At 46.4% G+C, this 13,595-nt stretch overlaps 1 protein-coding gene across 1 annotated transcript; it reads left to right on the top strand.

Annotated features, from left to right (window-relative positions):
* The first annotated feature begins 224 nt into the window (after positions 1 to 224).
* GJD4 (gap junction protein delta 4) lies at positions 225 to 5,859 on the top strand. Its single transcript, XM_008002819.3, has 2 exons — positions 225 to 2,516; positions 4,464 to 5,859. The coding sequence occupies exons 1-2, from the start codon at positions 2,453 to 2,455 to the stop codon at positions 5,510 to 5,512; spliced, it is 1,113 nt and encodes a 370-aa protein (XP_008001010.2). The 5' UTR covers positions 225 to 2,452; the 3' UTR covers positions 5,513 to 5,859.
* The last annotated feature ends 7,736 nt before the right edge of the window (positions 5,860 to 13,595 follow it).

Genomic DNA, 13,595 nt, shown 5'->3' with positions numbered 1-13,595 from the left:
CCGTGGGTTGAACACAGTACTCCCCACATCTTCTCTCTATTCCACATACACATTCAGAAACCTCCCCATTGGCGCTGGGATGCTCTTACAGAGACAGTCGGGAGTTGATGCCCAGACGCCTCCACCTTCTCTGCTTCCCTTACCTCTAGCTAGCTTCACGTAGCCATTGGAGTTAGGATTTCTTTTCTTTTTTGAGACAGAGTCTCGCTCTGTCACCCAGGCTGGAGTGCAGTGGTGCGATCTGGGCTCACTGCAACCTCTGCCTCCTGGGTTCAAGTGATTCTCCTACCTCAGCCTTCCAAGTAGCAGGGACTACAGGTGCCCGCCACCATGCCTGGCTAATTTTTGTATTTTTAGTACAGATGGGGTTTCACCATGTTGGCCAGGCTTGTCTCGAACTCCTGACCTCAAGTGATCCACCCGCCTCGGCCTCCCAAAGTGCTGGAATTTACAGGTGTGAGCCACTGGGCCTGGCCAGAGTTAGGATTTCCAAGTAAAGCAAAATGTCACCTAGCAGGAGAGAGGAAAAAAGGAGAAAGAGAAAAAAGACAACGAATGGGGATGGGGTAGACTTCAAGGAGGAAGAGCAAAGGTGACCAGGATGAGAAGGGAGGTGGGTGGGCGTGGGCTGCTCAGAAGATGTGCTGAAGGGTGGGACCAGAGGAGCTGACCCTGAGATGCACCTGTCACTGACACTGGGTCATTCTTTACATTTCAAAATCATTTTCACATCTCTGGTCCCATTTTGCATATCACAGTCACTGTGAGTGGGTGAAGAATACATTCTTTTTTCCTGCTTCACTGATGAGAAAACTGAAGCATGAAGAGCTCCACTGATTTGCTCATGGTCACGCAGTGCTAATTTATTCTGCATTTGGGACAGGCTATTTCTAGCACACAGCAAATTCAGTAATTGCTTTCCTGATATTTCATTTTTTTTAAAAAGCCAATACCATAAGCAGTCTATTAGGAGACAAATTCTCCTTTATTTTATACACCCTGTGACTATTTCAATATTTTTACTTAACTACAATTTCTCCAATTTCATTGCTCATGTCGGAGCATTTGACTAAAATATAGCAAAACCACTGTTCCTTTCAAGGGGGTCAAAACGTTTTCCATGGATGGGAGCGTGTCATGTGAGTAAAGATGAAAGTAGCTTTGTTGCACTCTTCTGGGAATCTTTCTAGGGATATTACTAAAGTCAAGAATAGATCAGAAATGAAGAAAAGATGGGGATATAAAGAATAGCTTTCATGGAAAATTGAAATCATTCCTTTTCAAGTTTACAATTTCCACCCTGATCATAGCTCCCCAACCCTGCAGGATGGGTTCTTCCCAGATATGAAGGTGGCTGCGGCGATAGGATTTTGATGCAACTGTGATTGATGTCAGCAGGTCCAGACCATGATAGTTCATGACAAATTTAACAGACATTTATTAAGTAGATTCAATGGGAACAGCTCCAGGCTAGATGGGGCTGGGCGATACAAAGGGAAGATGTAATCTGTGAAGGTCGTAGGGGCCAGTGAGGGATTGAAATACCACGGATACGGGTTGTCATACACCCACTTCACACCAGTTGCTCTTATTCTATGCCATCATTTCACAGAAACCTCCCACAAATGCCGAGTGGAATGGCATGATTCTCCTTATTGCAAGATGAGACTGTCTGGAAGGATCCAGTGACTTCCCCAGTGAGTTGGGGACTGCCCCCAGCTTTGCACCCAGGCTTTTGTCTCTAAGGGAAGAGCTGTCACTCACTGCACAGGAAGCAGCAGGAGAATAACCAAGTCACGGTCTAAAGTTGGGACACCCAACTGAGATACAGATTTCTGCCTGCACCCATGATACAGGAATTCAGAATAAGGGTGAGATCCTTGTGGGCTCGTGTGATGGTGGCATGGCGATTCACGCTTGATTGAGAAGACAAAACATGAACACTTCTTTAAGACAAAACATGAACACTTTAAGGGCTTCTTGCACAAGTGAAGTGGTTGTGGAAATGTTTTCAAGGAGCAAATGCCTTTTTAATAGAAAAATTTACTTGACTAGTTAGCAGAAGTTTTTCTTTCTTGGGTTAAAAGTAGTTGCTGCTATTATATCCTGAAGCATCTGGCTGTCCTGATGGGGACATATGAGCGCTGCCACAGGCCTGGAATATCCTAGGCGGGTAAGAATAGCCCACAATAAGAGATGACTGCTGCTTGCTCTGCCGGTCACTGCAGTTGTCGGGAATGTTTTGCCTCAGAGGCTTAGGGCCGTCTCAACTTGGAGACAGAAAAACCCATCTCCTACTCCTGGCTCAAAGCTTTGCTTTCTTATCTCCAGCTCACACCTTTAAGTCTTTTGTAATTAAAGGACATTTATCCAGGCAAGGATTTTTCCACCTCCTTGGAGAACACGCCCTCCAGTGTCTCCTGCAGCCTGGAGCCTGTGACATTCTGGAAGCATGGAAGGCGTGGACTTGCTAGGGTTTCTCATCATCACACTAAATTGCAACGTGACCATGGTGGGTGAGTATTGGGACTGTCTCCAAACTCCCGCGCAGTTTTTGTTTCCATTGCCATGGTGGAATTGAGTCCTCCTTAAAGGGTCCAGGTATTTCCTCATTTTCAGTGTGCAGGCACCAAGCTGAAAGTTCACCCACTGCCAAAACAAAGGGAGGAAAGAGAGCTGAGGCTTCTATTTTTTTTGAATGGTTCCGCGGTTCCTCTGTCATGTAAGGGTCTTGTGTGTGACATTGTTCTCTCACAGGCCCTCCTGTGCTGACACTGGGGTGCTGACTCCGAAGACTGAAGCAGGTGGAGGGGTATTTGTGTGCAACCCTGGTGTGGCTACATTACCAGGAAAAGGAACAGAACAGCAAATGTTAATGAGAAAGTGATGCCTTTAGGTTTTATCCTGGAAGCTTAATTTTTTTTTTTTGTTTTTGGAGACAGAGTGTTACTCTGTCACCGAGGCTGGAATGCAGTGGTGCGATCTCGGCTCACTGCAACCTCTGCCTCCCGGGTTCAAGTGATTCTCCTGCCTCAGCCTCCCGAGTAGCTGGGACTACAAGCACATCCCACCACGCCTGGCTAATTTTTTGTGTGTTTCTGGTAGAGACAGGGTTTCACCGTGTTAGCCAGGATGGTCTCGATCTCCTGACCTTGTGATCCACCTGCCTCGGCTTCCCAAAGTGCTGGGATTACAGGCGTGAGTTACCATGCCTGGCCTGGAAGCTTAATTTTTAAGGAGTAACCATTTCTCTTGTGCACTTTAAACCAAATCCCAAGTTTAGTTTAGTTATTTTTTTTAACAAAGAAAATAACAGATTTTTGTTTAATGTAGATGACTCACATTTTCAGAGAGGTATGGGGGTCAGCAAAGGATGAATATATGCCAGAGATGTGGTTGATACTTTCCCGGCTCATTGTTTTGTAGATTTAGACAAGATCAACTTGATGTTAAAAGTTCAACTCAATGACTCATCATGTAGTGATATTATTCTTTGTTTGACTGTCTTTATTTATTTATTTTTGTTTTGTTTTGTTTTTCTGATGTCAGGCGATGTTTCTCTCATTTCAAAACACAATATTCACAAGTTATTTTGGCTGAGTTTTAAACACGTTTTGAAACAGTTGGTCGGTGCCATGAAAATAGGGCTTGACAGTTATTTTGGTTTCCCAGCTTGGTGTCACTCAGTCACCATACATTGAAGAAAGACAAGCCTCATTCATTCTTAATAGCTGGAAAAGGGGAAGAGGAATTCTGAATGATTAAAAAAATCTGAACAATGGAATGTTCATAAAGAAATTCAATTTCAAAGGCCATAGACTAACATTAAATACAAGCCCTGTGATTAAATAGAGATCCCTGGACTGTTGTCATAAGTAAGAAGATTTACTGAAATCAGCAGCTCGAATTGGCTATACACAGTTACAGAAATATGCCAACCTCTTTTAAAAGGCTTATTCTCCTAAGAAGAAAATTTAAATCTTATTTACATCATTAATTTGCTCAGCCAAACTTTCTTTCTGGATCTGTCAGTCCAGGAGACATTACCAAAAGTCTGAATTAGCAGACAGATTAAAACACTTTTTATATAATGCTTTTAAAAAATCTGCTCATCTTGAAGCATCTTACAAACAAGGATGTTCAGTGCTCAATAAATACTTGTCAAATGAACTACCTGATACTCTTGCTGTGAGTAAAGACAAGCTGACAGGTGTGGTGGCTCATGCCTGCAATCCCAGCTACTTAGGAAGCCAAGGCAGCAGGAGCACTTGAGGTCAGGAGTTCAAGACCAGCCTGGGCAACATAGCACGACCCTATGTACAACAAACAAACAAACAGAAAACTAAAGACGTGCTTACTGACGTCTCAGTTCCCCAATCTCAGCCCCAATAGAAACTTTAAAACTGTTGTTCAAGGCAGTGTATTCCGGGGTGATGAGGCTATGCCTGCTTCCTCTCTTCCAGGAAAGCTCTGGTTCGTCCTCACGATGCTGCTGCGGATGCTGGTGATCGTCTTGGCGGGGCGCCCCGTCTACCAGGACGAGCAGGAGAGATTTGTCTGCAACACGCTGCAGCCGGGATGCGCCAACGTTTGCTATGACGTCTTCTCCCCCGTGTCTCACCTGCGGTTCTGGCTGATCCAGGGCGTGTGCGTCCTCCTCCCCTCCGCTGTCTTCAGCGTCTATGTCCTGCACCAAGGAGCCACGCTAGCCGCGCTAGGCCCCCGCCGCTGCCCCGAACCCCGGGACACGGCCTCCGGGCAGAGACGCTGCCCGGGGTCCTGCAGGGAGCGCGGCGGCCTCGAGGTGCCCGACTTCTCCGCCGGCTACATCATCCACCTCCTCCTGCGGACCCTGCTGGAGGCAGCCTTCGGGGCCTTGCACTACCTTCTCTTTGGGTTCCTGGCCCCAAATAAGTTCCCTTGCACGCGTCCTCCGTGCACTGGCGTGGTGGACTGCTACGTGTCGCGGCCCACGGAGAAGTCCCTGCTGATGCTGTTCCTCTGGGCGGTCAGCGCACTGTCTTTCCTGCTGGGCCTCGCGGACCTGGTCTGCAGCCTGCGGCGGCGGATGCGCAGGAGGCCCGGACCCCCGACGAGCCCCTCCATCCGGAAGCAGAGCGGAGCCCCTGGCCACCCCGAGGGACGCCCGACGGACAAGGAGGGTGGGCGGGAGCAAGAGGGGGCGCCTGCGCCCCGGGTTGCACGCGCCAGAGGGGAGGGGGCAGGCAGCCCCAGGGTTACATCCAGGGTGTCAGGGCACACGAAGATTCCGGATGAGGATGAGAGTGAGGTGACATCCTCCGCCAGCGAAAAGTTGGGCAGGCAGCCCCGGGGCAGGCCCTACCGAGAGGCCGCCCAGGACCCAAGGGGCTCAGGATCCGAGGAGCAGCCCTCAGCAGCCCCCAGCCACCTAGCGGCGCACCCTTCCTGCAGCCGCCTGCAGGCCCCTGACCCGCCTGCCAGCTCCGTTGGTGCTCCCCACCTGAGAGCCAGGAAGTCTGAGTGGGTGTGAAAAAAACAGCACCTGGCCATGTGCCGGGGCTCACGCCTGTAATCCCAACACTTTGGGAGGCCCAAGCAGGAGGATCGCTTGAGAATGTATCTCCTTGCCCAGGAGTTTGAGACCAGCCTGGGCAACATAGTGAGACCCTCGTCTCTACAAAATATCTAAAAATTAGCTGGGCCCAGTGGCTCCCGCCTGTAGTCCCAGCTACTTGGAGGGCTGAGGTGGGGGGACCATTTGAGCCTGGGAGATTGAGGCTGCAGTGAGCCAAGATCATGGCATGGCACTGCACTGCAGCCTGGGGAACAGAGTGAGACCCTGTCAAAAAAAAAAAAAAAAAAAAAAAAAAAAAAAAAAAAAAAGCACAATGCAGAGCTGAGAGAGCCCAGCTGTCCTGTGCACACGGGAATGCCTGTGCTGATGCACACTCACTTTGGCACCTGGCAGAAGGGCGAGCTGACCTGGGGACACACGGACATCACAGGAGATATATGCTCAGTAAGGATTTAGATAACACTTTTTTATTTTTTTAAAAAAGCACATGACATTCAATGTCCCAGCAAAACTAAAGTGATGAACTGGAGTCGGCTTTCTGATAATGGTGAGTTGGTTCTGTCGGCCACACTCTCCCGGTTCTGCTATCAAATTCTTTGCCATGTATTTCATGTAAGGCATGTTTTCTTCCGTTAGTATATTAATGTTTAATATTTTCTAGTGAATTATGAGGTTTTTTTGTTTTTATTATTCTGCTTTGGATGAAAGAAACATCTGTTATGCATGTCATAAATAGAGAGACCTTAAACTTCTCCTAACCCCTTAATAAAATTGTATTAGTTCATTTCATACTGCTATGAAGAAATACCCGAGACTGGGTAATTTATAAAGAAAATGAAGATTTTCTTTTTGTTTTTTTGTTTTTTCGTTTTTTGAGTCGGAGTCTCACTCTGTCGCCCAGGCTGGAGTGCAGTGGCGTGATCTCTGCTCACTGCAAGCTCCACCCTCTTGTTTCACACCATTCTCCTGCCTCAGCCTCCCGAGTAGCTGGGACTACAGGCGCCCGCCACCAGGCCTGGCTAATTTTTTGTGTATTTAGTAAAGATGGGGTTTCACCATGTTCGCCAGGATGGTCTTGATCTCCTGACCTCGTGATCCATCCACCTTGTCCTCCCAAAGTGCTGGGATTACAGGCATGAGCCACTGTGCCCGGCAGAAAAAGAAGTTTAATGGACTCACAATTCTACATGGCTGGGCAGACCTCACAATCATGGCAGAAGGTGAAGGAGGAGCAAAGTCACACCTTACACGGTGGCAGGCAAGAGAGCATGTGCAGGGGAACTCCCCTGTATAAAACGGTCAGATCTTGTGAGACTTACTATCATGAGAATAGCAGGGGAAAACCCGCCCCATGATTCAATTACCTCCTACCAGGTCCCTCCCACAACACGCGGGGACTATGGGAGCTACGATTCAAGTTGAGATTTGGGTGGGGACACAACCAAACCATATAAAAAATTAATGCTGATTGCATTATAATATCATGCTTCATACATCATTGTGTTAGAGCAGAAATGAGAAATGCAGAAAATATGGCTAATAAACAGTTGGTTTGGGGGGGCATCGTATACTATTCCTGTGTATGGGTGTAAAGTGCACAGGATGTAGGATGAGTTGTCCCTGTGTGTGTATGCTGGGTGGCTGTCCTCACTGCGTAGAGGGAGTGCTTTTGCTGTAGAGGAGTGACCATAGATTTGTCACAAGTTTTTTAGTTCAGGCTTTGTCTGTGCCCTTCAGAGAGTCATACAATTCAGACTTCCCTGAGAATCTTCATGTTCCAGTGGAGAAGATGAAAAAAACCATGGGTATTGTGGAAGGCACAGTCTGTGTTTATGAATTTTGTGTAGCAACAGACAACTGCCCCAGGTCTTGGGCTGGGCTTCCGAGCCAGGCCTTTCTGCACGGCTTAGCATCATTCTGGCTTTGATCTAGGTGCTGCCCAAGTTCAGGTGTGACGTCCAAGTTTAGTGCTGGCCGAAATCAGGCAGGTGGGAGGATACAGTAGAGCAGACATTTGCTATGGGACGGGATTAACCTGCTCACCCTAATCAAGAGAGGAAAGAGGCATCTGCGTGTAGTTCAGAAATAGATGACTATTCCCTGGTTTCCAAGTATGGAAGGGCTGAGGAGCGGCACCACCCTTCACTCCAGCAAATAACAAAAAAGGTGAACCAACTCCTCATCAAGACGATGGGCACTTTGACTCTTCTAAAGAAGACCTTGATGATGAAATACCCTCAAACGTGGAGAATAACAGCCTGCTTGGTGTATCTGCAGGGTATCAAGGCAGTTGGTCCAAACTTTAAACAAAAATCCCAAATTGGTTTTGGCATAAAGCTATTTGAATGTATGTGCCTATTTTAATATATTATCTCCTCTCTCTCTCTCCTCTTTCTTTCTCTCACTTTTGCTCCTTAAGCCGCTGAAAGCTGTGAGCCATGCCTCCGCCCCTGTCTTCAATATTTAGATCAATGTCTGGCACATGGTGGCTGCTCAAAAACTGTTTTGTTTTCTTTTTTTCATCTGATATTCCCGAAGCGTTCAGGGGCAAATCCTGTTCCTTGTAGTGTCCAATTCTGGTGGACTTCCCAAGTCTCTCTAAGTCTTCCCAGTCTTATAGAGATAAAGGATTTCTTTCTTTCTTTCTCCTTCCTTCCTCCCTCCCTCTCTTCCTCACTCCCTCTCTCTTTTCCTTCCTTCCTTCCTTCTTTCCTTCCTCCCTTCCTTCCTTCCTTTCCCTTTCCTTTCTTTCCCCTTCTCCTTCCTTCCTTCCTTCCTTCTTTCCTTCCTCCCTTCCTTCTTTCCTTTCCCTTTCCTTTCCCTTCCTTTCCTTTCCCTTCCTTTCCTTTCCCTTCTCCTTCCTTCCTTCCTTCCTTCCTTCTTTTCTTTTCTTTTCTTTTCTTTTCTTTTCTTTTCTTTTCTTTTCTTTTCTTTTCTTTTCTTTTCTTTTCTTTTCTTTTCTTTTCTTTTTTTTCTTTCTTTCTTTCTTTCTTTCTTTCTTTCTTTCTTTCTTTCTTTCTTTCTTTCTTTCTTTCTTTCTTTCTTTCTTTCTTTCTTTCTTTCATCTCTTTCCTTTCTTCTCATCTTCCTTCTTTCCATTTTCGAGGCAGGATCTTGCTCTGTCACCCAGGCTGGAGTGCAGTGATCATGGTTCACTGCATGAGCTCCCTCTGGGACAGGTAGGGTAAGGGGGACGGTTAGGGGCCCAGGGTAGGAGATCCGGGCTCTGGCCTCACGCCCACCATTGCCTAGCAGGTCGGTCCCTCCCCTGGGCCCCTCATGATGAGGGGCCCTGACCAGGGGATTCTTTAGTGCTCTACGAGGGTCAGACTCTGTCAGTGAGATGTGCGGCTGTCAGTCACCTTAGCATTAACAGGGACTCATTTATGAGGCCTATCCAGCTACCTGCCTGCATGCAGGTTTTGATCAGATGAAAATGGTAAGAACAATTTTATATAGAGCCCTGTGTGTCCTCAGAGGACCTGCCATGGCGAGGATGTGGAGAAAAGGGAACTCTCGTTCTCTGTTGTGCACTGTTGGTGGGAATGTAAATTAGTACAACCACTATGGAGAACAGCATGGAGGTTTCTCAAAAAAACTGAAAATAGAGATACAGGATCCAGCAATCCCACTGCTGGGTATGTACCCCAAAGAAAAGAAATCAAAATGACAACGAGATAGCTGCACTCCCATGTTTATTGCAACACTAGTCACAATAGCAAAGATTTGGAAACAACCTAAGGGTCCCTAGATTGATGGATGGATAAAGAAAATGTGGTTTATATGCAGAATGGAGTACTATTCAGACATAAAAAAGATGAAATCTTGTTATTGGCGGCAACATGGATGGATCTGGAGGATATTATTTTATGTGAAATGAGCCAGGCACAGAAAGACAGATGTCATAGGCTCTCACTTCTACGTGGGAGCTGAAGAAGTGGATCTCATGGAGGTAGAGAGTAGAGTGGGGGTCACCAGAGAAGGGGAAGGCGAGGGGGCCTGAAGGGAAAAAGAAAGAATACAAATGCACTTATTACCACCAAGGTGTACACTGAATAGTGATAAAGATGGTAGATTATGTATGTCTATTTTACCTCCATAAAAATAAATGTTAAGAAAAGAAGAGCTGTCAAAACAGTGACAGGGACCCCGTGGAAAGTGGGGGCAAATGGTCTGAGCATGAATCCTCAACTTCATATTCTACTGAGTGATGACTGAGAGTTGAGTGGACAGACCTGGGGACCACAGAAGACATCTGATGGGACCCTGCCCTGTGAGGAGCAAGGTGGTGGAAGAGGCATTGCCTGTCCTAGAGCTTGGCTGGCCATGCTCATGTGACCGTGACTGTGCTGTGAAAGGTGCTAATGCAGGTGTCCTTCTTTCTCTTCTCTTTGCTGTCACAGTGGGTGCTGAAGATCTCTCCTAGTTTTGTAACTTAGGTTGTAAAGCCTTAAATATTTTTTCCAGTCCATGGCTGGGCGTGGTGGCTCGTGCCTATAATCCCAACACTTTGGCAGGCCAGGTGGGTGGATCACTTGAGGCCACGGGTTTGAGACCAGCCTGGCCAACATGGTGAAACCCTGTCTTTTTTTTAAAAAGACAAAAATTAGCTGGGCATGGTGAGGGGTGCCTGTAATTCGAGCTACTCAGAAGGTCAAGGCAGGAAAATTGCTTGAACCCAACAGGCAGAGATTGCAGTGAGCTGAGATCATGCCATTGCACTCAGGCCTGGGCCACAAAGCGAAAGTCCGTCTCAAAAAAAAGAAAAAAAAAAAAAAGAAAAAGAAAACGTTTTCCAGTCCTTTAAAGGGAGAGGGAAAAAAAATCTTCGACTATATTCAAAAAGCTAAAAAAAAACCAAAACAAACAAACGGTAGAAAATCATGCGGCTTCCATCTTCCTTTTCAGACTTCAATCTGTGTCTTTGCATGTTGACACCGAATGATTGAAAGATGGCTCACAGGTCTGCATCCCTCCCACAGACAGTTAAGAAGGATCCTATGGCTTAGGGCAGAGACAGTGTGCAAGTTAATATAACTGCAGCTGCAATAACAGGCAAACCCCGATTTTAGCCACTTAATGCAGACGAAGCCTCAATGAGTACAAAGTGTCTATTCCTGATGTGAGCAGCTCTGATCCAGGTGGTGACTCAGGGACCACTCCATCCTGTGGCACTGACATCTTCTGGCCACGTTACTGATTGCTTTTGGGGAGGACAAGAGGGGCTCCCTAGGCCTGGCCTCGAAATGGCACTGGCCATGTTCTCTAACTAGAACTCAGTCCCAGCTGCAAGGGAAGCTATGAAAGGTGGCTTAGCTATGTGCCCAGAAAGAAGGAGGAAAAGTTGGGGTGAACAGGTAGCCAGTGTTTGCCTAAGGCAGCAATTATTATCTGGGCACCTTCCCTGTAAGAGGCGTTTAATATATCCTAGTGACCAACAAATTGATCTCTACGGAAAGCTAAGCAGGCGATTGGCTCAGGTCCTCAGATGATGATGGAGAGAAAAGAAAGGAGGTGACAAGGACAAAGACAACTGACTGAATTAGGCACAGAACCCAAATCTCTCATACTGAGGGACTGTCCTCTTAATTACAATTATTTTAAATAAAAAGGGATCTTAACTGGTTTAAGTGTGTGCACATTTGGGTTTTAGTTGAGCTCTTTGGTCTTTGCACAGCACAAAAAGCTCATGAGATAATTGGCATCTAACTTTCCAGGGACTTTAATTCAGAAATCTCTTCCCAGGGCAATCTGCGGGTGGATTCTAATGTGCAATTCAAGCTCTGACCTGACACGTGCAGCTGGCTACCTGCAGAGACACAAATGAAATATTATGAAGATCACTGAGATTATGCTTATAAAGCAGTTTGTGCTTAGCCAAGAACAGCATTTACAGAATTGACAGATGTGACTCTGTTTGGGTAGGATGTTGCAATCTGCTGAGGGAACCTATTTTGAATTTTCTGGGTGTAATTTTGGTTTCAGGTAAGAAGTGCTGAGGAGGGGGTTGCTTTACAGATGAGGAGAGGGGACACTGGATTTCTCCAGCACAAATTTGCTGAAGATCCTCTACGATGTACACACCTCCCACCGTGGACCCCAACACTCCAGCTTTAGGAGTGAGACCAGCAGCAGAGTCTAGTAAATCTCACCAACTGTATTTTGGCTGTGCTGTGGGATAAATGTTTCCTAGGGACAAAACAGATAGCTTTCCCCCTGCATTCAAAATGTATGCATCAATATGTTTGCTCCCTCCTGTCCATCATAGAGCAAACCTCTTTCTCCGGGAAATTTCTAGTTGAACTCCATCTCTGTGACCTGAGAGGGGCAGTTGGGAGGGGCGCACAGCAGAGCCGAAAGAAGGGACTACATGCTCTGATAAACTGAACCTGGATGAAAGGTGTTTCATGGAGAATCCAGGAAATTAAAAGCCAATGGACAAACTAGATTTTGGTAAAAAGAGTTTCCTCCTTCCCCAGGTGGGTGAAACAGAGAAGTGCATGACATGTTTAAAAGATCAAGTGATTATAAAGAGTGCACCCAACTGGCATGACCCTGCACCTAGAAGTTAATTTTTTGGTTCTTTTTCTTTTTCTTTTTTTTTCCTATGGAGCTAAAAAACAAAACAAAACAAAACAAAACAAAAAATCAACCTGCCAGGCACAGTGCTCATGCTTATAATCCCAGCACTTAGGGAGGCTGAGGTGGGAGGATTGCTTGAGCCCAGGAGATCAAGCCTGGGCAACATAGCAAAACAAAACAACAAAACAAAACAAAACTTGGCCAGGCTTGGTGGCACGCACCTGTGGTCTCTGCTACTTATGAGGCTAAGGTAGAAGGATCACTGTAGCTTAGTTTGAGGCTGCAGTGAGCTTCAATCGTGCTACCACACTCCAGCCTGGGTGATAGACAAGACCCTGTCTTAAAAAAGAAAAAAAATAATCGACTTATCACATGAGCACCAGCAACCTGTGGTGGGAAGAGTTTTAGCAAAAGGTCATTGTCTTAGTTCTGCCTGACTCCCCCAACTCCTGTGAACCTTAATCTCAGTGCTGAGATGGGCAGATCACAGCTACCTTACTTCGTGGGCTTGCTGGGAAGTTCAGATGAGATGGTGGATGTGGAAACCCCTGAGAGGGACATAGCCATGTGTCACCGTAGGCGCTTCCTAGGCTGCAAGATCACCAATGCTTGGGCAGATCACTGCAAACGCTTCTCTTTGGGAATGTGTGATGTACAAGGCTTGCTTGGGGGAGAAGGAAGTCCACAGACTTAGGGCATTGCAACCTCCTTCCTGCACCCTGTCTTACCAGCAGAGGCCTCTCTTGGACCATATTTAAGATGCAGTATTTATAAGCTCCAAAATAAAATGTTAATTAATTCTGGTGGTACCTCTTGGCCACGTTCATGAGCTTATTCTTTCCATTCTTCTTTCTTATTTCTCTCTCCCCAGAAAAAGTAGGATCTAAGAATTCTCAGCAATGGATCTGGGAATTCTAGTAGGTGACTTTGAATAGCAGAGGGGGTAAGAAAGTTGGGGATAATGGAGACATTGTGGGCAAGCTGGCTTCCTGGGAAGGGACTAATTGAACAAGACAATGATTTATGCTTCCGGGGTTCAGAGGCAGCTTGTTAATTCGAATTATTTTCTTTATTTTTGCCCACAAGTGTTTGGTTGTCTTTTTCCCTGGCTTTTCACATGATCAGGCTGCAAGCTGCAGAAGGGTGACTTGTGCTGCAGATTTGTAATAGAAGATGACAGCTGAGACAGACAGTGGTGGAAGCGGTAGATCTTGCACACCTGCACGGTGTGGCTGCTCGAGAGGCTGTCTAGTGGACCTGCCAACAGAGCACAAATATCCTCTCTTCCTCATTTCAGATTCCTCCTTCCAGCTGTTTACTAAACAGCTACAAAAACTCCCTCTTGGCTGTAACTTGTCAAATAAAGTCCCTGCAAAGTGATATGATTTTCCTCCCCTCGGTTTATGAAATGGTGTGTTATTTTACATTTGAGAAACTTCCCCCCTTTTCTTGTTGC

The sequence above is a fragment of the Chlorocebus sabaeus genome, chromosome 9 (genome assembly GCF_047675955.1).
Source record: "Chlorocebus sabaeus isolate Y175 chromosome 9, mChlSab1.0.hap1, whole genome shotgun sequence".
NCBI classification, from domain to species: Eukaryota; Metazoa; Chordata; class Mammalia; order Primates; family Cercopithecidae; genus Chlorocebus; species Chlorocebus sabaeus.
This window is presented reverse-complemented; position numbering and strand designations above follow the sequence as displayed.